General features: G+C 43.8%; 1 protein-coding gene across 2 annotated transcripts in view; it reads left to right on the top strand.

The window, feature by feature from the left end:
* Positions 1–26,810, top strand: part of inppl1a (inositol polyphosphate phosphatase-like 1a) — a 202,780-nt gene that overhangs the window by 90,176 nt on the left and 85,794 nt on the right. For both annotated transcript variants that reach the window (XM_073044343.1, XM_073044344.1), the window contains exons 2-4: positions 18,777–18,840; positions 22,496–22,646; positions 25,024–25,132. In XM_073044343.1, the coding sequence (XP_072900444.1) occupies positions 18,777–18,840; positions 22,496–22,646; positions 25,024–25,132 (324 nt within the window). The remainder of the gene's footprint in view (positions 1–18,776; positions 18,841–22,495; positions 22,647–25,023; positions 25,133–26,810) is intronic.

The following is a 26,810-nucleotide window of genomic DNA, read 5'->3' as shown; positions in this document are numbered from 1 at the left end:
AGCGGAACACAGCCAGCTCCTCAACACGCGACCATAAAGCATAAATAAGGGCCTGGTCCTTGCTACAACCAAGGCCACGCACCTCCCACACCATCAGTCTCCACATTGACTGAGAGAATTGAATTCACAGTATTCTACATTGCCAAAGTCCAACAGGGTCTTGCAGTCACGATTCGTTGGATTGTGAATCACATCCTCGCACTGCTACTGATGCCTTCTTCCCTGGTGGCTGAAGCAAGCTGTAACATGGACTGCAACAAGTCTTCCTCCATCACTGTACAGCAGCTTACTGGTGGGGTAGACCTGCAGTACTTGGTGTTCTTAATATCCAGCAGTGCTTTGTGATCATGAGAAAGTTGTAAAGGGCAAACAATTGCTGCTTTGGTTGGACCCAGGAGGCTGCCGCGTCCAAATGCACCACCATCTTACCGAAGAAGAATTTAGTGTGGGCTTCACAGAATAAACTGTGTGGTTCATCCATGTTTATTTCTGGCAGGGGACATTAAAAGACCATAAAATAAACCTCTCTTCCACCTCCATACCATCCATCAAGTGCACAGAGCTCTCAGTACCAAGGTTCCTCAGTGACTGAGCCCAGATTGAACTCTGTGAGTATCTGCCTTGCCTTTCAATCAGCGTGGGCTTTCTGGGTCCCAGTTCAGAGAACAGACGTCAACAGGTCTACAGGTCATAGAGTCAAAACACTACAGCACAGAAACAGGCTATTCAGCCCATCTAGTCCATGCTGAATATTAATATGCCTAGTCCTATTGACCTACACCCGGATGATAGCCCTCCATACCCTTCCCAAACATTTTACTTATCCGAATTTCTCTAAATGTTGAAATCAAACGTACATCCACCACATCCGCCGGCAGCTCGTTCCAAACTCTCACCACCCTCTGAGTGAAGAAGTTCCATCTTATGTTCCCCAAAACATTTCTCCTTTTATCCTTAATCCGTGACCTCTGGTTGTAGTCTCACCCAACCTTTGTGGAAAAAACCTGCTTGCATTTACCCTATATAAAGCCCTCATAATTTTGTATACCTCTATCAAATTTCCCCTTATTCTCCTATGTTCCAGGGAATAAAGACCACATAGATAGTAGGAGAATGGATGGCTATGGTCATGGTGCAGGTCAATGGGAATAGGCAGCTTAAATGGTTTTGACATGGACTAGATGGGCAGAAGGGGCTGTTTTTCTGCTATACTTCTCTAGACATAATTCAGCCTATAACTGAGCTCCCCAAGTCCCAGCAACATACTTATAAATTTTCTCTGCACTCTTTCAGTATTACTGACATGTTTCCTGTAGGTCGGTGACCAGAACTGCACACAGTACTCCAGATCAGGCCTCATCAATGTCTTATATAATCTTGTACAGTCTCACATGTCATCCTGTAACTTGAGTCAGATTTGTATGTAAGTCTCTTTTAGTCAGGAGGAACAAGCGATTTAGTCTGATCCTAAACTCTGTATTTTCTGAAATATATTCGACATGTTTTCATACAATTTTTAAAACTTGTTCAAAATGGTTTAGTTTTATTTTTGAAATGCTTTCACAGCTGCAGTGCAGAATCTGCAGCAAGCAATTTTTGCATCTCGCAGCGTGCCGTAAATAGCTCTATGATAATGATAAAAAAAAAGTTGGTTAATGCATTTATTTGGCATTCTGTTTATTTTGAGGAACTATGGCTGTGCTTGCGTCGGAAACTAGTCGTGGTATATATGTTATTGAAGAGAATCTGAGGTCTTGTCCACTATTCTTGTTACTGAATTCATCTGCATTTTCTCCCCATTTACATTGAAGAGGAACCATTCTCAATATTATTTATTATAATGTTTTTGTATTGGCACAGTTTGTCTTCTTTTGACAACATTGGTTGTCTTTGTATGTAGTTTTTCAAAGGTTCATTTATTATCAAAGTATGTATGCAGAATACAACCTTGAGATGATTCTTCTCCAGATAACCATGAAACAAAGAAAACCATGGGTCAGTTCAAATCCTCCCCCCCCCCCCCACAAAACACAATGAGAACATCAACCTCCAATTCCCCCTACCCCACACAAAAACTAACAAGAACATTGACCCCCAAGCCCCCTCTCCCCTGCACAAGCAACGAGAAAGAACAGGTGACAACACAAAATATAAAAACTATAGGACTGAAGAGGACATACAATTTTAAATAACTCTTCAGGTGCTTATAGTGGACAAGACCTCAGATTCTCTTCAATAACACATATACCACGACTAGTCTACTTTTTTCGTCACGTAGGCAGGTTATTTCAGAAAGTGCTTGGCTGGTGACATTCTGATTGGTCTTTGAGGTGACCTCGTGTGCGCAAGCGTAGCTTTGGATGTTTTTCTTCAGTTTTACTGGCAAAAGAAGACAGTCTTGCAATTCTGTCACATCTTTGATCACATCGGGATGTCTCAATATGTTGAGGCTGTGAAGTATGTTTTAAATTCAGTAATGTTTAAGCAGACATTATATACCACTACAGTAGAGTTCTGAGCAGAACAAGTTAGATGCGTTTCCTGGTCTATTCTGTGGTGACTAAATGTACTAGCTGCTTGTTCTAAACTTGGTACAGTGACTACTTGAAAGCAAATTGAAAGTCACCGAGAGACTAAGTCAGGGAGTATGACGCACTTCCAACTAGCTGAGTTCCAAGTCCCCACCTTCCCACTGTGTCTCGACGAAGACCCATCAGACCTTCCCAGAAGAATGAGGTGTGACCCCAATGAAGCCTATTAAATGGTGAAAGGCCTTGATAGAGAGGATGTTTCATGTGGTGGGAGAGTCTAAGACTAGAGGACACAGCCTCAGAATAGAGGGACGCCTTTTAGAAATTAAAAGAGAATTTCTTTAGCCATAGAGTATTGAATCTGTGGAATTTGTTGCCACAGGCAGCTGCGGAGGCCAAGTCTTTATGAATATTGGAAAGCTTGACAGATTCTTGATTGGTCAAGACATGAAGGGATACGGGGGAAGGCAGGAGATTGGGGCTGAGAGGAAAATTGGATAAGCCATGATAAAATGGCAGAGCAGACTTAATAGGCCAAGTGACCTAATTTTGCTCTTATAGCTATGGCCGTATGGTCTTAATCAGTCTTTGTAAATTGTCCCATGATTAGGCTAGGGTTAAATTGATGTTGCTGGCAATGCCAATGGAAGTGCTGGAAGGGTCTGTTCTGTGCTGAATCTCTAAACAAATAAGTAAGTAAACAAACAAACAGAACATCTTTGGAAACCAGAGCACCCAGAGGAATCCCGTGTGGTTCACAGGGAGAACGTACAAACTCCTTACAGACAACGCTGGAATCGAACTCTCAACTGCAGAATGCACCAGTAATAGCATCGTGTTAACTGCTGCACTACTGTACCCAGATCTAAAGTGACACGACAACGTGGCAAATCTCTCTCAGCGTGAAATAGATGCCTGAATGATGTTCTCATCTCAGTGTTCCTCAAGTCAATCTTCCTCAACTTCTCCCCTTCAAAGAGAGTGTTGTGAGTAAATGTGACCAGATGCTATGTATCTCTGTAAAGATATGTTAACAGCATAGCTGAAACTTATTATAGGACGGATGTGGAAGCTTTAGAGAGCGTGTAGAGGAACTTTACCAGGATGCTGCCTGGATTAGAGAGCGTGTCTTATGAGGAAAGGTTGAGCGAGCTGGTGCTTTTCCTCTTTGGAGTGAAGGAGCATGAGAGGTAAGTTGATAGAGATGTTCAAGGTGATGTGAGACACAGAGTGAACAGCCAGAAACTTTTGAAATGGTTAATACGAGGAGGCATAATTTTAAGGTGATTAGAGGAAAGTAGGGGATGTCAGAGGTAGGTTTGTACATGGAGAATGGTGGGTGTGTGGAACACACTGTAAGGGTGTGATGGGCTGCACATCAGAGAAGACACCGTTCCCTCTGTTTAAACTTTTCACTGGCTCAGTAAAGCAGCCAATATAATGGCAGTGAATCTGTGGAATTCATTGCCACAGACGGCAGTGGAGCCAAGTCATTGGGTATATTTAAAGTGGAGGTTGATATTTCTTGATTAGTCAGGGCGTCAGAGGTTTCGGGGAGAAGGCCTGAGAATGATATTGAGAGGGATAATAAATCAGACATTTTGGTGGAGCATACTTGATGGGCCAAATGGTGTAATTCTGCTCCTATGTCTTATGGTCTTATAATCAAGAATCAGAACTGAACGGAACACTCCAAGTCAAACTGGTCACCTCTTGAAGCTGCAGTTAATTTTATCGTGCACTCGACCAGGCTCACTGGCCTAAATGATTCTTTAAAGCGCGTTAAACAGCAATCTACTAATAGCTCTTTAGCGCCAAGCCCAGTTGTCATTTCCTTTGTTCATTGTGGAACGGCTTGCCTGGTTTCTGTCCTGTGGTTCACTCGCTACAGCACAAGCATTCCTGGTTTCTCCTGTCTGACAATAACAATTCCACACATGACAAATGGATACTGGTTGCAGCTTATCATTTGGCCGCCTTTACCCTGAGAGGTTCTTCCCCTATGTTAAGTTGGTTCTGTTGAGAGCAGCTCATGAACAGGCCATTTGGCCCACAATGTTGTGTCGAATCAAATAAATAAATAATGAAATGGTCAACTAAATGAATCCTTACATTTTCCTCACAATCTAAACGTCTCTTAAAAGTCGCTAATGTGTCTGCCTTTACCACCACCCCTGGCAGTGCATTCTAGGCACCCTGCACTCTCTGAGTAAAAGAAACTTGCCCTTCACATCTCTGGGGAAGTTTGGGGTTCATGTTTCATGTGTCCTGGATTCTGGCTCCTTTATTTCACTGTTTTTGAGTGGTGTGATCGGGGTGGTCAGTGTGGTCTGGGGTGCTTCAGCAAAGAATGCTTTTTCCTACAGCCTGCAGTGCACTGGTGGTGCAGTGTTGAGCTGAAATAAACTCATTACGACTGGACTCCTGGTTTGATATTCTGTGTTGTCCACTTGCTTTTTGCTGTTTGCACACTTTGTTCTTTTTTCACACGTTGGTGTGTAAAGTTTTCCTGACCAGGTTTCATGGTGTTTCTTTGTTTCGTGGCTGCCTGTGGGAGGATGAATCTCAGAGTTGTATTCTGTGTACACACTTTGATAATAAATGTATTTTGAATGTTGAATATGAATTCTTTGAAATGACTACTTCTCACCTTAAATGCACGCCCTCTGGTATTAGACATTTCAACCCTGGGAGAAAGATACTATCTACTCTATCTGTGCCTCTCATAATCTTTTAAACCTCTATCAGATCTCCCCTCAGCCTCGGGGAAAACAAAACCAGAATCAGGTTTAATATTACTGGCAGATGTCATGAAATTTGTTAACTTAGCAGCAGCAGTACAATGCAATACATGATAAGTATAGAGGAAAAAAGTAAATGTATCAGTTACAGGAAGTATATATGTGTTATAGTTAAATTTAAAATAATGCAAAAAAAGCAATCTAATTTTGTCCAGCCTCTCATTACCACGCATTCCCTCAAATCCAGGTTTTACCCTTGTTTTTACACTTGTCTCTTTAAATGCCAGCTAGCTTCATGTTGCCACTAACAAAGCTCACCAATGCCTCTACTCTCTGAGGAGGCTGAAATGATATGGTCTTTGCACATCGATCATCACGAGCTTCTACAGATGTACAGTAGACAGCACCCTAACAAGCTGCATCACTGTATGGTACGGAAACTGCACTGCAGTGGACAGGAATCCTCTACAACGGGTAGTCAAAACCGGTACCAGCCTACCCGCCATCAAGGACATAATGTATATACGGAAAGGTGCCAGGAAAGAGCTAACGTCATCATGAAGGATCCTACCCACCCCACTTGTGGTCTGTTTGTCCCACTCCCATCAGGGAGGAGGTTACGTAGCATCCAGACCAGGACCACCGGACTCAAAAGCAGTTACTTTCCACAAGCAGTGAGGCTCATCAACACCTCCACCCACTAACCCACCCCTCCACATCCCCAACCACCACTACTTTATCATTTCCTGTCAGTCACCCTATGTACAGACACTCCTGTGCCTAGTGTCACTTTATAGACATATAATCAATTTATGTATACAAGCTATCTTATGTATTTGTATTCATTGTTTTTTTTTAAATTACTGTCTTTACCTTATTTATTGTGCTGCATCAGATTCAGAGTAACAATTATTTTGCTCCCTGTTAGTTACACTTGTATACTGGAAATGACATTAAACAATATTGAATTTGATCTAATCTCATTTATTCATGAGGTTCTGGTTATTTTGAATCCTAAGTCACACCATTCTTTATTTTTCTTTCAGTATTTTTAGCAATGATCTCAGACTGTGTTTGCCTGTTCCCCATTCCAGTTAATCTCCTGCAAAAGGTACCATGGTTACTTGATTCTAATTCAGATGAAGTAGCTCTTCCAAATATGTGTTACAGATGCCCAGCGATGTCTGAGGAGAGAGAAACAGCTGAAGTTTTAAGTTTGTAAATATGAGACACAGCAAAAACTGGAAATCCAGAGCAACCTACTCAAAATGCTGGAGGAAGGGTTTCACCCAAAGCATCGACTGTTTATTCCTTTCCATAGATGCTGCCTGACCTGCTGAATTCCGCCAGCACTTTGTGGTGTGTTACTCTGAAGTTTTAAGTTGACCTCTTGTTAGAACTGACTAAGGTTATTGACCTCATGAAGGCAGTATCACAGTTTGGTATGGCAACTGCTCTGCCTGTGACCACAGGAAACTGCAGAGAGTTGTGGACACAGCTCAGCACATCATGGAAACCAGCCTCCCTTCCATGGACTCTGTCTGCACATTTTGCTGACTCATTAAAGCAGCCAGCATAATCAAAGTCCCCACCCACCCTGGACGTTCTCTCTTTTCCTCTTTCTTATTGGGCAGAAGATATAAAAATCCTCAAAGCATGTACCACCAGGCTCCAGGACAGCTTCAATCCTGCTGTTGTAAGATGATTGATTGCATGCTAAGACTGTAAGAGATAGGAGCAGAAACAGGCCATTTGGTTCATCAAGTCTGCTCTGCCATTTCATCGTGGCTGATCCATTTTTCCTCTCAGCCCCAATCTCCTGCCTTCTCTCCATATCCCTCCATGCCCTGACCAATCAATCTATCAACCTCTGTCTTAAATATACATAAAAACCTGGCATTCTTGCCTGCCTATGGCAATGAATTCCACAGATTCACCACTCTCTGGATAAAGAAATTGCTCCTCATCTCCTTTGTAAAAGGACGGTCCTCTATTCTGAGACTGTGTCCTCTGGTCTTGGATTCCCTACCATCCTTTCCACATCCACTCTATCAAAAGTCCTTTCACCATTTGTTAGGTATTCTCATTCATCCTCATTCTTCTGAATTCCTGTGAATGCAGGCCCAGAATGATCAAAGGCTCTTCGTATGACAAGCCATTCAATCCTGGAATCATTTTCGTGAACCTCCTTTGAACCCTCTCCAGTTTCAGCACATCCTTTCTAAGATAAAGGGCTCAAAACTGCTGATAATACTCCAAGTGAGGCTTCACCATCACATCCTTGCTTTTGAATTTAGTTCTCTTGAAATGAATGCTAACATTGCTTTTGCCTTCCTCACCACAGACTCAACCTGCAAATTAACCTTTAGGGAATCTTGCACAAGGACTCCCGTCCCTTTGAACCTTAGTTTTTTTTGCATTTTCTCTCCATTTAGAAAATAGTTAATCCTTTCATTCCTTCTAACAAAGTGCATTACCATACACTTCCTGATGCTGTATTCCATCTGCCACTTTTTTGTCTATGTTCCTAACCTGTCCAAGTCCTTCTGTAGCCTCAAAACTCTACTTCCTCAAAACTACCTGCCCCTCCATCTTCCTTCATATCGTCTGCAGACTTTGTAACAAAGCCATCAATTCCATCATCCAAATCTTGAGTGGAACGGCCACAGGAGTACTCTACACTGGCTATGCATCTCCCTTCCAGTCACCCAGTTACCTGCAATCTCGGGCTGACTACCTCCTCGTAGCTCCCATCTATCACCACCTTGTTCTCCTGTATGAGTTGAGTGTCTTTGAGCTACAGCTCCAGTTCCTTATATACATTCTCTCAGGAGTCGCAGCTCGGTGCACCTGGTGCAGATGTGTTTATCTGGGAGACTGGAGGTCTGACAGACTTCCCACATCCCCCACACAGTGCAAAACACTGCCCCTGGAGCCATTCTCATTAAACTACGATGCCCTAATGAGTGAAGAGTGAACAAGAAAAGAGAAACTTACCAGATACTTCACCTCACCCAAGCCTGATGAGCCAAAGCTACTCTACGACTGGCACACTCTTAAAAAATGGCCATTCTTCAACTCAGAGAAACTGCCGCGGAGTTCTACCTTTAAATCTCGATCACAGTCCTGATTGGAAAGGTAGCTCTTTTTACGCACCCCCTGATGTTGATTGTCCAATGATGGACTCTTGACCTCACAGTCTACCTCTTTATGACCTTGCATTTTATTGTCTGCCTGCACTGCACTTTCCCGAGTTCAACATACGTTAAGTTCAAAGTTCTCTGTAACTGTAACACTTTATTCTATATTGTTTGACCTTGTGCCTTCTCAATGCACTTTTATATTGAACTGATCTGTGGGGCTGGCCTATACAAGACTAGTTTTTTTACAGGCCCAATGACCCTGTGCTGTCCAGTTACACCCATGTGACCATCTGATCTACTAACCGGTACGTCGTTGGACTGTGGGAGGAAACTGGAGCACCCGGAGGAAACCCACACGGTCACGGGGAGAACGTACAAACTCCTTACAGAGTGTGGCAGGAATTGAACCTCGGTCGCTGACACTGCAATAGCATTATGCTAACTGCTGCACTAAAACAGGATATTTAAGTTGTATTGAATCACCTAATTATTTTTTAAATCTGGCAATAATTTGACAATAATAAACCAATTTAGCAGTGATGTTGTCTGAACAGCTGAATATTCCTGAGCACCTCATTTTTATCTAAAATTATCAGAATTCGCAACTTTTACTGCCTTTTGTTGAGGGGCTGATGGCTGGGAAAACATTTTAAGTGTTGTTAAGAAGACGTCTGGTGTGTTGACCTTTGTTGGTCAGAGAATTGAGTTCAAGAGCCGTGAAGTAATGTTGTAGCTATATAAAACCTTGGTTAGACCACACTTGCAATATTGTGTTCAGTTCTGGTCACTGCGTTATAGGAAGGATGTGGAAGCTTTAGAGAGGGTGCAGAGGAGATTTACCAGGGTGCTGCCTGGATTAGAGACCATGTCTTATGAGGATAGGCTGAGTGAGCCAGGGCTTTTCTCTTCAGAGCGAAGGAGGATGAGAGGTGACGATAGAGGCATAGATAAGAGTGGACAGCCAGAGACTTTCTTTTCCCCAGTGTGGAAATGTCTAATAGAAGGGGGCGTCGTTTAATTGCCACTGTAAGTTCCCCCTTGTGTGCGTGGTTGAGTGGACCAATTTGGCACATGTTGATTGGAATGTGGGGAGAATAAGTAGGATTTATGTAAATGGTTGGTAGCCAGAATGGACCTAAAGAGGTCCAAAGGGCCTGTTTCTATGTTGTATCTCTTTATGCCTCTGTCTCATTTCTTAACATGTATTGTCTTCTTGGTTGAATTATTGAGACAAGGAGCAGTACGGTAGTGTTGCAGTTAGCATGATGCTTTATAGCATCAGCAATCAGTCAGTAGATCAGGGTTCCAATTCTCACCTCTGTAAGGAGTTTGTATGTTTCCTCCTGTGACCGCGCGAGTTTCCTTTGCGTGCTCCAGTTTTCTCTCACATTCCAAAGATGTACAGGCTAAGGTGGTGGGGTGGAGATACATCTCTACCAAAGGAGGTGTAAGGCGCTCCTTCTCTCCACTAGCCTGCAGGTCACCCTTTGGCAAGATATAGTACCTGCTTAGTCCCTTGATAAGGGTCACGTGAAGCCTTGCGAGAAAGTGGTGGATGGTCATACCATCGTCAGGCAGACAGTCTCTGAAGAGTATTGATAATGGCTGGGGTCACCCATCCTGTAAAGACACTGCCCAGAAGAAGGCAATGGCAAACCACTTCTGTAGGAAAATTTGCCAAGAACAATCATGGTCATGAGACCATGATCGCCCACATCATATGACACGACTCATAATAATGATGACAGGTTCGGGTCAGCAAGTTCTGGGCATGCTATGTTGGCATTGGAAATGTGGTGACACTTACATGGCCCCTTGTGCATCTTCAGATAGTGATGGTTGGTGATACGACACATTTCACTTTATATTTCCATGTACCTATGACAAATAAAGTTAACCTTTTTAAAAAAAAAGTGTCAAATTTTCAGATGCTTTCTGACTTGCTGAGACCCTCCAACACCTTTTTCATTTGCTGAAGAGGGATGACTAAGAAAAGACTATCTATCTAGTCTTTTGCTATTTCAAAAAGTTTATGTTCAAGAATTTTCCATTGCAGAAGCTATAATCTTTTAAATGAGATGTTAAAACAAAATCTCATCTGTCCTCTTGGATGAGTGTAAATGGGCACCACAGTAGCATAGTGGTTAGCATAACGCTACTCCCGCCATCATGGATATTTACACTACACGCTGCATCCGCGAAGCAAACAGCATTATGAAGGACCCCACGCACCCCTCATACAAACTTTTCTCCCTCCTGCCGTCTGGGAAAAGGCACCGAAACATTCGGGCTCTCACAGCCAGACTATGTAACAGTTTCTTCCCCCAAGCTATCAGACTCCTCAATACCCAGAGCCTGGACTGACACCTTACTGCCCTATTGTCTTGTTTATTAATTATTGTAATGCCTGCACTGTTTTGTGCACTTTATACAGTCCTGGGTAGGTCTGTAGTCTAATTTTTTTCCCCTCTGTTTTTTAAAAAGTATTTCAGTCTAGTTTTTGTACTGTGTCGTGTAACACCATGGTCCTGAAAAACGTTGTCTCATTTTTATTGTGTATTGTACCAGCAGTTATGGTCGAAATGACAATAAAAGTGACCTGACTTGACTTAACAGCTCGGGGCGTCGGTGTTTGGAATTCAATCCCTAAGGAGTTTGTATGCCCTCCCATAGAATGCGTGGGTTTTCTCCAGGTTCTCTGGTTTCCTCCCACACTCCAAAGATGTATTGGGTAATTGGTCATTGTAAATTGTCCCGTGATTAGGTTAGGGTTAAACTGGGATTGTCAGGGGTTGCTGGGCACTGAGGCTCGAAGGTCCTATTCTGCACTGTATCTCTAAGAAAAGTAAATAAATCTGTCATAGCATTAGTTTCACCAAGTGCAGGATATTCTCCCAGTATACTGGGTTAGTTTTATTCATCTTAGAAACATAATTTACAGGATCTTGTGTCTAAGTTAATTGCTTTGTAAAATAGTGTAACAAAACTGTCTTAATCCAAATGGGTGACTTAATAGAATGTCCAGCACAGTACGGGCCCTTTGGCCCATGATGTGCTTACCTCAGCCACTCAGCCAGCTCATCATGGGGATTAGCCTCCCCAGCATCGAGAGACAATGGATGCAGCCTCAAAAAGGCGGCATCCATTATTAATGACCCCTATCCTGAAACTGCTCTGAATCTCATTGCAATCATCGGGGAGCAGATACAGGAGCCTGAAGACACTCACTCAACATTCCCCTCTGCCAGCAGATTTCAATGAGCACAACCTCACTTTTTTCCCTGATTTTTTTTAGCCCTCTTTGATACTGCTTAATTTAATTGTGGGCGTGTGTACAGTTCTTCATTTGTGACGATCGTTAGGGAAGAGGAGTCCTCAGGAGCAAAGGCACGACCGTTGGTGATTGTAGAGGCGGGTTCCACACGGTAGGCTTATTCAGAAAGTCAGAAGGCGTGGGATCCAGGGAAGTTTGGCCAGGTGGATTCAGAATTGGCTTGCCTGCAGAAGCCAGAGGGTCGTGGTGGAGGGAGTACATTCCGATTGGAGGGTTGTGACTAGTGGTGTCCCACAAGGATCTGTTCTGGGACCTCTACTTTTTGTGATTTTTATTAACGACCTGGATGAGGGGGTAGAAGGATGGATTAGCAAGTTTGCAGACGACACAAAGGTTGGTGATGTTGTAGATAGTGTAGAGGATTGTCGAAGATTGCAGGGAGACATTGATAGGATGCAGAAGTGGGCTGAGAAGTGGCAGATGGAGTTCAACCCGGAGAAATGTGAGGTGGTACACTTTGGAAGGACAAACTCCAAGGCAGAGTACAAAGTAAATGGCAGGATACTTGGGAGTGTGGAGGAGCAGAGGGATCTGGGGGTACATGTCCACAGATCCCTGAAAGTTGCCTCACAGGTAAATAGGGTAGTTAAGAAAGTTTATAGGGTGTTAGCTTTCATAAGTCGAGGGATAGAGTTTAATAGATGCGATGTAATGATGCAGCTCTATAAAACTCTAGTTAGGCCACAGTTGGAGTACTGTGTCCAGTTCTGGTCGCCTCACTATAGGAAGGATGTGGAAGCATTGGAAAGGGTACAGAGGAGATTTACCAGGATGCTGCCTGGTTTAGAGAGTATGGATTATGATCAGAGATTAAGGGAGCTAGGGCTTTACTCTTTGCAGAGAAGGAGGATGAGAGGAGACATGATAGAGGTGTACAAGATATTAAGAGGAATAGACAGAGTGGACAGCCAGCCCCTCTTCCCCAGGGCACCACTGCTCAGTACAAGAGGACATGGCTTTAAGTTAAGGGGAGGGAAGTTCAAGGGGGATATTAGAGGAAGGTTTTTCACTCAGAGAGTGGTTGGTGTGTGGAATGCACTGCCTGAGTCAGTGGTGGAGGCAGACACACTAGTGAAGTTTAAGAGACTACTAGACAGGTATATGGAGGAATTTAAGGTGGGGGGGTTATATGGGAGGCAGGGTTTGAGGGTCAGCACAACATTATGGGCCGAAGGGCCTGTAATGTGCTGTACTATTCTATGTTCTATTCTGGATCTACAGACTCTGGAGCCGTAAGGACGCAGGAACAGAGTAGGATCCTCCCTGCGTCTCTCCTCCTCGGCAATCACTTTTCTGGATGAGCAAGCAATGCTATCCCTGAAGAAGTGCTGCTTAGTCACTCAGACGGCTGCCAAATGCTGTGGTTGCCTCAGGTCAACAGACAGACGATCCATGGATCTGAGCTGCCTACGTGCAGAGTTGAGACTGTGATTTCCAGTGTCATCTATGCTTGTTGTTTCACCCCTTCTCCGTTGCTGTAGGATTTTTCTTCCCCCTCCCCCCACACTGTGTAGGTTTATAGAGAGGATCAGTGCAGGCTGCCTGGCAAGGCTAGCGAGTCCTATCTGCCCGGGTTTGGAATTGGAGTTGTTCTTCTGGGCTGGCTGCCAGCCAAGGCTGATGAGCCCAACCTGCCCGCCCCGTTATACCGCTGGACACTCGATCGCGCCGTGACATAGCAAACTCTGTGAGAACAGGGAGGCCACGTGAAGATGTTGCTATGGGTACTGTAGTGTAGAAGACACCGTGTAGAAACATAGAAAACCCACAGCATAATACAGGCCCTTCAATGCTATGCTGAACATGTACTTACTTTAGAAATTACGGAAGGTTACCCATAGCCTTCTATTTTTCAAAGCTCCATGTACCTATCCAGGAGTCTCTTGAAAAGACCTCCTTGTGACTTCCTGCTTGACAAGCCACACAGTGTTCCTGCAGTGATCAATACACCCGGAAAGGACAGGCTATGGGAGATGCTTCACCTTCCTTAAGTGAGCAGTATACACACAGCATATATATCTTATTTTACTTTATAGTTTTATTATTATGTATTGCTGCTACAAAACAACAAAGTTCATGACATATGCTAGTGAAATTAAACCTAATTCTAATTCTGAGCCTTTTAACCTACTCTAAGATCGATTTAACCTTTCCCTCATACATAACAATATAGAGGTATATCATGAGGGTTATAGACAGGCCGAAGGCATGCCATCTTTTCTCAGGCTTGGAGAATCAAGGACTGGAGGGCACAGGTTGAAGGTGAGGGAGGTGAGATTCAGGAGGAATTTGACTGGCAATGAGGTAGTGTGGTTTATTGTCACATGTGCCAAGATACAGTGAAGAGCCTGCCTTGCATTCTCCTCATACAGATCAGATCATTGCTCAGTGCCTCTATTATGGTTCAAGTGCAGGTCAGTGGGACTTGGTAGAATAACAGTTTGGTACAGAGGTCCTGTTTTATGCTCTAGTGCTCTATTACTTTACTGAGCTGGAATAAGTTAAAATAACAATGCAGAAGAAAAGCTAGTGAAAGAGTGCAGTGCTGGTAAACAATAAAGTGCAAGATCAAAATGAGGTAGACTGTGAGGCCAAGAGCCCATCATAGGGTAGCAGTTAGCACAACGCTATTACAGCTCGAGGTGTTCCAGCCTTCAGTTTTAGTGCCATCTTTAAGGAGATTGTACGTTCTCCCCGTGAGCATACAGGTTTCTTCAGGGTGCTCGGGTTTCCTCCTCCAGTCCGTAGACGTGCTGGTCAGTAGGTTAATCAGCCAGTTTACGTGGTCTACTGACTAGGCCTCTGTTAAACTGGTGGTGTTGCGTGGTGCGGTTCATTGGGCCAGAAGGGCCTTTTCCACACTGTATCTCTAAACAAAATAAAAGTCATAACCGTGGAATAGAAGCTGTCCTTGGGCCAGGTGGTACATCCTTTCAGACTTCTGCACCATCTGCCTGATGGGAGGGGGCAGAAGAGAGAGTGTCCAGGGAGGCTGACTGCTTTGCTTAGCACAAAGTATTGACAGAGTCTGTGGGAAGGAGGTTGGCTCCTATGATGTCTTTCACCCAGAACGTGGTCAGTGTATGGGAGGAGGAAGTGGTTTGAGACAGGAACATCAGTAATCTGTATAAGGTGCATGGGCTATGGGCAAAACGTAAGTGAAAAGGGCCAGTTTAGCTGAGAATTCTAGTTGTGGACCAGTTGAGGTGAACGGTCTGTTTCTGTACTGTATGACTGACTTTATGACAATGGCTCAAGAAATACTTCATTCTTTTAAAAGTTCTTTCCTCTGGGGGATTGAGAACGCTGCTATGGAAATGCAAATTGGCCTGGTGTGTGTTTGGCTCACTTCTGTAAAAGCTTTTGTTCTAGCAATATAAAATTGTCTAAAAGGGGTGATTCATTGTGAACTGCGTGCTGTCACAGCCAGTTCTCCGTTGCTAGAGATTCTGTCTGTGCAGTGTAGTGACTCCAGTTCCATGTTGTACAGCTTCTAACACCTGGAATTTTAAAGGAAAGTAGAATTAGAACTATGACCATAATCATAAGACATGGGAGCAAAATAGACCATTCAGCCCATTAAGTCTGTTCCGCTATTCCACCATGGCTGATTTATTATCCCTCTCAACCCCATTCTCCTGCCTTCTCCCCATAAACTTTGACACCCTGACTAATCAAGAATCTATTAACCTCCACTAATGCTTTATAAACCTCTGACTAATGCTTTTTAAAGCCTCAATTACGTCCTTGCTCTTGTATTCTAGTCCTCTCGATATGAATTGCATTTGCCTTCCTTACCACATACCAAATAGCACTTTACAATGAAGTGTACAGAAGTGTTCACTAACATCATGTAGGAAACACGGGCTATGCACATATTTCTGTCCTACAGATGCACAGTAGAGAGCATCCTAACAGGCTGCACGGTACAGAAACTGCACTGCGGCAGACAATGGGTAGTTAAACCTGCCTGACACATCACTGGCACCAGCCTACCCACCATCAAGGATATCTATACAGAAAGATGCCAGAAAAGGGCCAGTAACATCATGAAGGATCCCACCCACCCTGCTCACGGATTGTTTGTCCCACACCCATCAGGGAGGAGGCTACGTCACATCCACACCAGGAACACCAGACTCAAAAACAGTTACTTTCCCCAAGCAGTGAGGCTGATCAACACGTCCACCCACTAACCCACCCCTCCACACCCCCAACCACCACTACTTTATCATTTCCTGTCAGTCACCTTATGTGTAGACACTCCTGCGTCTGGCGTCACTTCATGGACATACAATCAGCCTGTATATATAAGCTATCTTATGTATTTATATCTATTGTGTGGTTTTATTATCGTGGTGCTTTTTATTATTATTGTGTTCTTTATCTTTTTGTGGTGCTTCAGATTCTGGAGTAAGAATTATTTCATTCTCCTTTATACTGGAAATGATATTAACCAATCTGGAAGTTCATTCCCAGCAAGCTACAAGTGCCGTAGATTCCGGATTATAAGCCGCTACTTTTTTCCCACATTTTGAACAGCTTTGAATTCTGCGGCCTTTAATCCAGAGCGGCTAATACATGGTTTTTTTTCATGCCGCCTCGTAAACATTTTGCCTCGTAACAGTAGACCAATAAAATTGATGAGTAGTTCACAGAGGTCCAATGAAATTGTACGATAAATCAAGCGCACTTTCACAATTAAATTATTGTAAATCAGTCATTTGTACTCACCCTCATCAACATGGAAAACACTCGAAGAAAAGCATTGTGCTGCCTTTATGGCAGTTACTTAGTTTATAATATTTTCGCTTAGTAATTCATCTGTTAGTTAAAGTTAGAAGTGTTTTAACTACCGGGTATATTTGTTTTCTGTACTACATCCCGGGATGCTATGACGTCACACCCGGTTTCGCCGCGTCTTGTGGGATATATACGGGAAGGTGCGTCAGACCCGAGCGCATCAGACCCGATTAGACCCGATCGCGTTACGCGAGCGCGTCAGACCCGAGCGCATCAGACCCGATTAGACCCGATCGCGTTACGCGAGCGCATCAGACCCGAGCGAAAATGCTGCTTTTAAGTTAAAGGCGATCAATAACTTTTCCTGGTAGGCTGCAGTATATATATTTTTACCAGTCGCTAGGAGATATTGGAATGTTGTTCGTGCTGTTCAGTAAAAAAGTATATGCAACGTAATTTGTGTTACCGATACGTATGTCTATTTAAAAGTAGCGGTGCGGCCTAAAATCCGGTGCGGCCTTTACAATACGCGAGCGCATCAGACCCGAGCGCGTCAGACCCGAGCGCATCAGACCCGATTAGACCCGATCGCGTTACGCGAGCGCGTCAGACCCGAGCGCATCAGACCCGATTAGACCCGATCGCGTTACGCGAGCGCGTCAGACCCGAGCGCATCAGACCCGATTAGACCCGATCGCGTTACGCGAGCGCGTCAGACCCGAGCGCATCAGACCCGATTAGACCCGATCGCGTTACGCGAGCGCATCAGACCCGAGCGAAAATGCTGCTTTTAAGTTAAAGGCGATCAATAACTTTTCCTGGTAGGCTGCAGTATATATATTTTTACCAGTCGCTAGGAGATATTGGAATGTTGTTCGTGCTGTTCAGTAAAAAAGTATATGCAACGTAATTTGTGTTACCGATACGTATGTATATTTAAAAGTAGCGGTGCGGCCTAAAATCCGGTGCGGCCTTTACAATTAAAAAATTGATTTTATTTCTAAAATTAGAGCCAGCGGCTTTTAATCAGGTGCGCTCTGTAGTCCGGAATCTACGGTAACTACATTTGGTAGTGTCATACATAGCTATGATTAGGAAATAGTAGGCAAATGGAATGAGTTGAGATGGTCATCTTGGAGTTCAAAGTTCACGATTGTGCAGTACACGAGTGTAAAGGAGACCCTCCACATTGTTTGCCACGAGTAGGACTTCCTGCTGGCCAATCATTTTCATTCCCATTCCCATTCTGACGTGTTGATTCATGGCCTCCTTGATGCCAAGATAGATGAGGCCATCCTCAGGATGAAGAGCAACACCTTATATTCTGTCTGGGTAGCCCTCAAACTGATGGCATGAATATCGATTTCTCTTTCTGGTGAATAGTTTCCCAATCCCCCCTCCCCTCTATTCCCCACTCTGACTTTTCACTTCTCACCTGTCTATTACTTCCCCTGGGTCTCTCTCTCCTATGGTCCGCTCTCCTCTCCTCTCCTATCAAATTCTTTCTTCTCCAGCCCTTGACCTTTCCCACCCACCTGGCTTCACCTTAAACCTTCCAGCTAGCCCCTCTCCCCTTCCGCACCTTTTTACTCTGGCATCCCCTTCTTTCTCAGTCTTGTTGAGACTCGAAACATTGACTGTTTATTCTTTTCCATAGATGCTGCCAGATCTGAGTTCCTCCAGCATTTTGTGTGTGTGTTGCTTTGAACAAAATAATTGCTCCAAATCCAATGCACCACAAAGAAAAACACAATAAAATAAACAATACAATAATAAAAACACAATAAATATAAATACATCAGATAGCTTATGTACATTTATTGATTGTATGTCCATAAGGTGACTCTGACAGGAAATGATAAAGTAGTGGTGGTTGGGGGTGTGGAGGGGTGGGTTAGTGGGTGGAGGTGTTGATCAGCCTCACTGTTCTGGGAAAGTGACTGTTTTTGAGTCTGGTGGTCCTGGTGTGGATGCTACGTAGCCTCCTCCTTGATGGAAGTGGGACAAACAGTCCATGAGCAGGGTAGGTGGGATCCTTCATGATGTTACTGGCCCTTTTCTTATTGTCTCTGTCCTTGACGGTGGAGAGGCTGGTGCGGGCGATGCGTTGGACAGTTTGTCTACCCGTTGCAGAGCACCTTGTCCACCACAGTACAGATCTTTCAGCCTCCTCAGAAAGTAGAGCTAAGTGAGCTTTCGTGATTGTGGACGATGTGGAGCACTGAGCCTGATATCTGAGCAGTGTCAGTGGAAAGTCGACTCATGTCCTTCTTGTCTTTCCTAGGTATCAGAAGCACGTGCATACTTACAGGATCTTGCCGGATGAAGATGATTTTCTGGCTGTACAGGTAAGAGATGCTGTTTCAGATGTTCCACATTTTTTGTTGTCATTTTCAGGTAATGTTGCAGCTCTATAAAACCATGGTTAGACCACACTTGGAGTATTGTGTTCAGTTCTGGTCACCTCATTATTAGGAAGGATGTGGAAGCTTTAGAGAGGGCGCAGAGGAGATTTACCAGGATGCTGCTGGGATAGAGAGCATGACTTATGAGGATAGGTTGAAGGTTTTTCTCTTTGGAGCGAAGGAGAATGAGAGGTGACGTGATAGAGGTGTATATGATAATAAGAGCCATTGGTGAAGTAGATTGATTGCCCAGAGCAGAAATGGCTAATACAAGGGGTCATAATTGTAAGGTGAATGGGAGAAAGTATAGCAGGATGTCAGGGGTAGGTTTCTTATAGAGTGGTAAGTGCCAGAGGTGGTGGTATAAGTGGTAGATGGACCCCAGTCCATCACAGGAAAAGCCCACCCCAACATTGAGCACATTTACGAGGAGCACTGGCACAAGAAAGCAGCATCCATCATCAAAGGCCCCCACCATCCAGGCCAGGCTTGCTTCTCACTGCTGCCATCGGGAAGGAGGTCCCACACCACCAGGTTCAGGAACAGTTATCCTTCAACCATCAGGTCCCACACCACCAGGTTCAGGAACAGTTATCCTTCAACCATCAGGTCCCACACCACCAGGTTCAGGAACAGTTATTACCCCTCAACCATCAGGTCCCACACCACCAGGTTCAGGAACAGTTATCCTTCAACCATCAGGCTTCTGAACCAGAGAGGATAACTTCACTTGCCTCAACTCGGAACTGATTCCACAACCTACACACTCACTTTCATGGACTCTACAGCTCAGTGTTATCTATTTATTTATTTTATTATTAGTACTTGCATTGTTGTCTTCTGCACATTGATTGTCTGTCGGTCTTTGTGTGTAGTTTTCATTGACTCGATTGCATTTCTGTGTTTTCCTCTGTAGCTTCCATGTACCTATCCATATTGCTCTTCAATGTTAAAATCGAGCTTGCGTCCACACTCTCATCACCCTCTCAGTGAAGATGTTCCCCCTCATGTTGCCCTTAAACGTTTTACTTTTCACCCTTAACCCATGACCTCTAGTTGTAGTCTCACACAGCCACAGTGGAAAAAACCTTGCTTGCATTTACCCTATCTATACTCCCTCATAATTTTGTACATCTCTATCAAATTTCCCCTCGATCTTCTACGTCCTAGGGAATAAAGTCCAAACCTATTCAACCTTTCCCTATAACTCAGGTCCTCAAGTCATGCCAACATCCTTATAAATTTTCTCTGCACTCTTCAACCCTTATTTACACCTTTCCTGCAGGAAGGTGACCAGAACTGGGCACAGTACTCCAAATTAGGCCTCAGCAACATCTTATACAAATTCAACATAATATTAAGTACATGGTGACACATATATACTTCGATAATAAGTTTACTTTGAATTTTAAACTTTCAGGTACATTAGGGACACTGAAGTGACAAAATGGAGGCTACGTGGAAGAGAAGGGTTAGATTGATCTTGGTGTAGGTTACAAGGTTAACACAACATTGTGCGCTGAAGGCCCTGTGCTGTCCTGCGTTCTAGAGAGAGGATCTGTGGGCCCCAGGGAATGTTCAGAAAGGCATTAGCAGAATGGCTCCAGGTTTTATCAACTTTAATTAAGTAATTAGACAGGAGAAGCTGCATTTATTCTCCTCAGACAGAGGCCATTAAGTGGTGATTTGAGAAATCCAAAACCTTGAATAGCTGAGGCTAAGTGAATAAAGAGAAAATGTTTCTCTTGCTGGAAAGATCAATAGCTCAGGATAACGTATGGAGCCTTTTCTCTGCACGCAGTTGTCACAATCTGATGTTCATTTCCTGAAATAACCTTAGTGGCAGACAAAAGCATTGCTTTCTAAAGGGAATTTGACAGATATGTGGGATATACTGGGCTAAGGATTAGAGCTCTTGTTATTGCTACATTCATTGTGTTTTTAATTTTAAAAAATAAATGAGATTTACATACGTTTTGTTTTTACAAGATTGTTCTTACACAGATTGGAAGGGCTGAACAAGCACTTGTCCTGCTGTAATACTTCCTTATGTTCTGTTGACATAGTCATAGGAGTCGAATCAGGCCATTTCAGCCCATCGAGTCATATTCTGAGGAGGTGCTGTCTGGTCATCAAGTCATAAGGCACGAAAAACTTGCCCACACTGAGCACGGTTTTTTAAAGATACAGCACCGAACAGGTCCTGCTGGCACATCAATTCGCTTATTTAACCCTTGTATGGGGCAGCGTACAATGACCTATTAACCTACTAATCACTACATCTCTGGACTGAAGAACCCAGAGGAAGCCCATGCGGCTCATGAGAAGGACGTACAAACTTCTTGCAGGTGATGTCAGAATTGAACTCTGAGCTATGAATGTCCCGAGCTGTAATAGCATCTCGCTAACCGCTAGGGTACAGTGGCGCCCCATTTTCTTGCCAAGAGGAATGTAGCGTCTTTTCTACATTGAAGTGAAAAATGAAGAAAGGGAGATTTTGCCCAAGGGAATACCTCTCTGGTAATATTTCCTGTCAGCACTTTGTCAGAGGTTTCTTCCGCACAAATACAAGTTAATGAACAAATTAGATGGCCCTCCAAGGTTAAAACTGGAGCAGGATAACGCTTTGATTTTCACCTGTAAATCAGCCAAGATCTGGGCAATTTCATCAAGCATGTCATTACAAGTTTTGTTCACACCAGAAATGGGTCTGAATTTGAAAATTAATTTCACGAACTGCAGTAGTTTTCAAAGAAATGTTTATAGAAAAGAGCCATAAAGCAGGGGGATGAGGAAATTTATTTGTACTCTAAACAGTACCATGCAAAAATCTTAGGCACATGTAAAAAAAATCTGTAAAGCCAAGATACTTTCAAAAATAATGAAATGAAGAATTTCAAAATATCAAAAAAAATTCTATAAAGAGCAGTAAAAAAATCAAATCAATATTTGGTGCATCAGTTTTCTAAGGTACACTGTCATGCAGTTTTATAAGAAAATCAGCTGGTAGGTTTTTCAAAGCATCTTGGAGAGCTTGCCACAGTTCTGCAGACTTTGGCTGTCTCGCTTGCTTCTATCTCTCCAGGTAATCCCAGACAGCCTCGATGCTGAGAATAGGGCCCTGTAGAGGCCATACCATTGGAAACCATACAAAAAATCTAGTGTGCCCAAGACTTTTGTACAGTACTGTATACAGTCATAGGACATCAGGGTAGCATAGTGGTTAGCAAGGTACCGTTACAGCTCGGGGCATTCCGGAGTTTAGAGTTCAGTTCCTCTGTAAGAAAGTTTGTGCATTCTCCCCATAATTGTGTGAGTTTCCTCCCACTGGTTAGTAAGTTAATTGGTTATTGTAAATCGTCCTATGATTAGGCGAGGGTTAAATCAGTGGGTTGCTGGGCAGAAGGGCCTCCTCTGTGAGGTACATATCTCTAAATAAGTAAAAATTAAAAATAAACCTCTCCTTTTAACTCAGGGTTTGTATATTGCTGCTGTAAATCAACAAATTTCAGTAATAATAACCCTAATTCTGATCTACCTGCTGGTTTGCAGTGAACTGGGGTGCAATCTAGTTACCTTGTGCTTTCCATTAACACAGACCTCCCAGGGTGTTCAGGTGAGGAGATTCAAAACCCTGAATGAGCTCATCACGTCATACCTGCAGCCAAACCAGGGCCTGGTCAGCACCCTGCTCTACCCCGTGGAGAGGGAGGACAAGAAGGAGACAGCAGAGGACAAAGACTACTCGGGTAAATGTCGCCGCGGGAAGAGCTAGTTATTCTGTCAGTACTGACTAGTTCCCCTGGCTCAGTCACTGAGTCCAATATCCATTTTCACTCACAAGAGATTCTGCAGATGCTGGAAATCTAGAGTAACACACACAAAATGCTGAAGGAACTCAGCAGGCCAGGCCATCTTTGGAGGGGAATAGGCAGTCAATGTTTTAGGCTGAGACTCTTCATGCTTGAAGGTGAAGTTGTGATGATGATATTAGCCCTTCTCTTCCTCTGGTGTCCCATCTCTTTCCCTTTCTTCCATGGTTCATGCTCCCCCTATCAGATTCCTCCTTCTTCAGCCCTTTACCTATTCCATCTATCCTCTCCCAGCTTCTTAATTAATCCCCCCTCTTCCACCCAACTTCCCTCTCACTTTTTCACACCATCACCTGCCAGCTTGTGCACCTCTCCCTCCCCTACCTTCTTGTTCTGGCTTCTTTCCTCTTCCTTTCCAGTCCTGATGAAGGATCTCGGCCCAAAGTTTTGACTGTTTATTCCCCTACACACCTGCTGAGTTCCTCCAGCACTTTGTGTGTGTTGCCCTCCATGCTTACTCTCTCTCCACTCCGAACCGCATTCTGGGAGAAGTTTGTTCGTTTGAAGGGCTGCCTTTTCGACGGACTGATTAAACTTCCTCCTTTGACACTTCACAAAATTCATTTTTGAGACCTGGGCAAGGCCAGTATTTATTACTGATCCACAGTAGTTTTTGAGAAGGGAGGAGTGAGCTGCCTTCTGGAGCTGGTGCTATCTGAGTGAAATCTACTGAATATTGAAAAGCCTAGATAGATTGGATGAGAGGATGTTTCCTATACTGGGGAAGTCTAGGAGCAGAGAGCACAGCACAGCCTCAGAATAGAGGGATGTCCGCTTAGAACAGTTACAAGGAGGAATTTCTTTAGCCAGAGGGTGGTGAATCTGTAGAATGCGCTGCCGTAGACAGCTGTGTAGGCCAAGTCATATTTGTATCAGAGGATGTTAGGTTCTCGATTATTCAGAATGTTGAGTGTTAAAGGTTACAGGGAGAAGGCAGAGAATGGGGGTTGAGAGAGAAAATAAATCAGCCATGATGCAATGGTGGAGCAAACTTGATGGGCTGAATGGCCTAATTCTGCTTGTGTCTTATAGTCTTATGGGTAGAATTATGACTGGCGCAGGGTAGATGGAGCTGTTTTCCCAAGGTAGAAATGTCAAAACCTAATGAGCATAGGATTAAGGTGAGGGGGATGTTTCACGCAGATTTACGAGGCAAGTGTTTTTACAAGAACTTTTCTGCAGTGTGGAGGCTGAGAGAAGATCTGACAGAATTTTATAAAATTGAGAGATATCAGTCCAGATCTTTCTTGCAAGGTGGAAACGTTAGATACCAGTGGGCATAGTTGCAAGGGATAGAGAGGAACATTAAAAGGAGATATGTGGACAAGTTTTCCTTACACACAGAGTGGTGGTGCCAGGAAGGTGGAGAATGCTGATGCAATAGCTGTGTTTAAGAGGTATTTAAACACACACATATATATGTGGGCTGGGACCATGTTGTGCAGTGTAAATTGGTATCATTAAAGATTAAAGATGGGCTTTCTTTTTCACATGTATATCAAAACACAAAATGAAATGTGTCGTTTGAGTCAACAGCCAACAGAGATCGAGGATGTGTCACCACACTTTCAACACCAACATAGCTTGCCCACAACTTCCTAACTCCAACCTGCACGTCTTCGGAATGTTTGAGGAAACCCACACAGTCATGGAGAGACATGCAGACTCCTTATAGGCAGCGGCAGGAATGATACCCAGATCGGGATCGCTGGCACTGTAAAGTGTTACACTGAACATTGTATAACTGTGCTGGCGTTAATTGCTGCCCTCATTGAGAGCATGGGCCTATTTCTGTAGCAACGCACTCAAAATGCTGGAGAAACACAGCAGACTAGGCAGCATCTTTGGAAAAGAGTGAACAGTTGACGTTTCGGGCCAAGACCCTTGGTCAGGACTGAAGCATCAACTGTTTATTCATTTCCATAGATGCTGCCTGACCTGCTGAGTTCCTCAAGCATTTTGTGTGTGTTGCTTAGATTTCCAGCATCTGCAGATTTTTTTCATGTTTGGAGCCTATATCTGAACTGTTCTGTTTGGGTGAAGGTGTTTCTGCTGTGGGAAGGAGATGGTAGGTGGGAGACCCATGTTTTTCTTTCCGGCGACTGGTGATATTTTCAAGTTAGTATGATGCACTAAAGGCCATAAAGTCTTTTTACCACTTGGGGAGGCAACTGATCCATTCACTTTATCTGACAGGGTTCCATTGTTTCCTGCTTGATGTGGTACCCTTTATCATTTCCTGTTCCTTTTGCAGATTGTGAAGATGAGAGGCCACCATTGCCCCCTCGCTCTGCCTCCACCAACTTCACAGGCAGTTCAGGCACCTGCCTCTCCCCTGTGGCTCAGGATGGGACAGGAGAGAGGTAAATGCAACAAAACCCGGTGAGCGCCGGAGGTGGTGTGGCACGGTGGGTGTCTGTGCTGAGTTGGGGGCTGGCCCTCCCATTAGTGCTGCTCTCCAGTGTTCGCTCAGTAGAAGACAAGCTGGATTGAATTCATCTGCAGCTACGCTAGTGTGTGATGAGGGACTGCTGCAATCTTGTTCTTGCAGAAACATGGCTCCAGGACAACACCCCAGGTGCCACAATTCTGCAGACCACGACGCTCAGGGACTTGGGCCATTAAGACCATAAGCAATGAGCAGAATTAGGCTATTCAGCCCCTCAAGTCTGCTCCACATTTTCATCAAGGATGATCCATTTTCTCTTTTACCCACATTATCTTGCCTAATCCCCGTCATGTTTCACACTCTGACTAATCATTTTGAGAGGACTAGAATTTAAAAGCAGGGATATAATGCTGAGGTTTTATAAGGCACTGGTCAGATCACAGGTGGAATATTGTGAACAGTTATGTGGGTCTCATAATTAAGAAAGGGTGTGCTGGCATTGGAGAGGGTCTAGAGGTGGTTCACAAGAATGACCCGGGATTGAAAAGGTCAATGATGAGGAGTTTTTAATGGCACTGGGCCATTAAACTCTCTAGAGTTTAGAAAAATGAGGGTGGATCTAATTGAAACCTATTAAATATTGAATAGTCTGAATAGAGTGGATGTAGAGAGGATGTTTCCTGTAGTGGGAGAGTCTAGGACCAGAGGGCACAGCGCAGCTTCAGAACAGAAGAACGTCCCTTTAGAACAGAGACAGTGAGGAATTTCTTTAGCCAGAGGATGGTGAGTATGTGGAATTCATTGCCACCGACAGATGTGGAGGTCAAGTCTTTGGATATATTTAAAGTGGAGATTGATAGGTTCTTGATTAATTGGGGCATCAAAGGTTATGGGGAGCAGGCAAATTAATGGGGTTGAGAGGGACATTAAATCAGCGGTAATGAAATGGTGGAGCAAATTCAATTGGCCAAATGGCCTAATTCTGCTTCTAAGAATGAAGGTGTATATAGGAAGGAAGGTTTAGATTGATCTTGGAGTAGGTTAAAAGGCTAGCACAACATTGTGGGCTGAAGGGCCTGTATTGTGCTGTGTAATGTCCCATGTTCTAAAAACTAGAGCCAGGCCATTCAGGATCAAATTGGGAAGTATTTCTGTGTATAGGAGATAGAAATTGGGAATGCTCTTGCACAAACCTTTTAATCTAAAGTTGATTTATTTTTATTAATCCAAGGTACAAAGTTCTGTCATGTAAAACTGCATTGAAAGAGTTGGATCCTAGATTAAAGTGTATTAAACTGCAAAACAGTTTATTCCTTTTCCAAATTCCTAATCCAGTTCTGCACCTGTTGACTTTTTTTTATATATTAGGCACCATCAGGAAATGCACATTTAAATACAGCACAGTCGGATTAAAGGACCTTTGGAGGAAGGAGTTTAATTTGAGCAGTTTTTTCAGTTGTATTCAGAGATATAGCACGGAACAGGCCCTTCAAGCTGAACGAGCCGCACCACCCAGTAACTCACCTATTTAACACTTGCCTAATCACAGGACAATTTACAATGACCAATTACTGGTCACTAACTAATGACCCACTAACCCGTACGTCTTTGGACTGGGGGAGGAAATCGGAGCACCCAGAGGAAACCATCAC

Source organism: Hemitrygon akajei, chromosome 4 (genome assembly GCF_048418815.1).
Source record: "Hemitrygon akajei chromosome 4, sHemAka1.3, whole genome shotgun sequence".
Classification (NCBI taxonomy): Eukaryota; Metazoa; Chordata; class Chondrichthyes; order Myliobatiformes; family Dasyatidae; genus Hemitrygon; species Hemitrygon akajei.
Note: the sequence above shows the minus strand (reverse complement) of the source record. Positions and strands in the feature narration are given on the sequence as shown.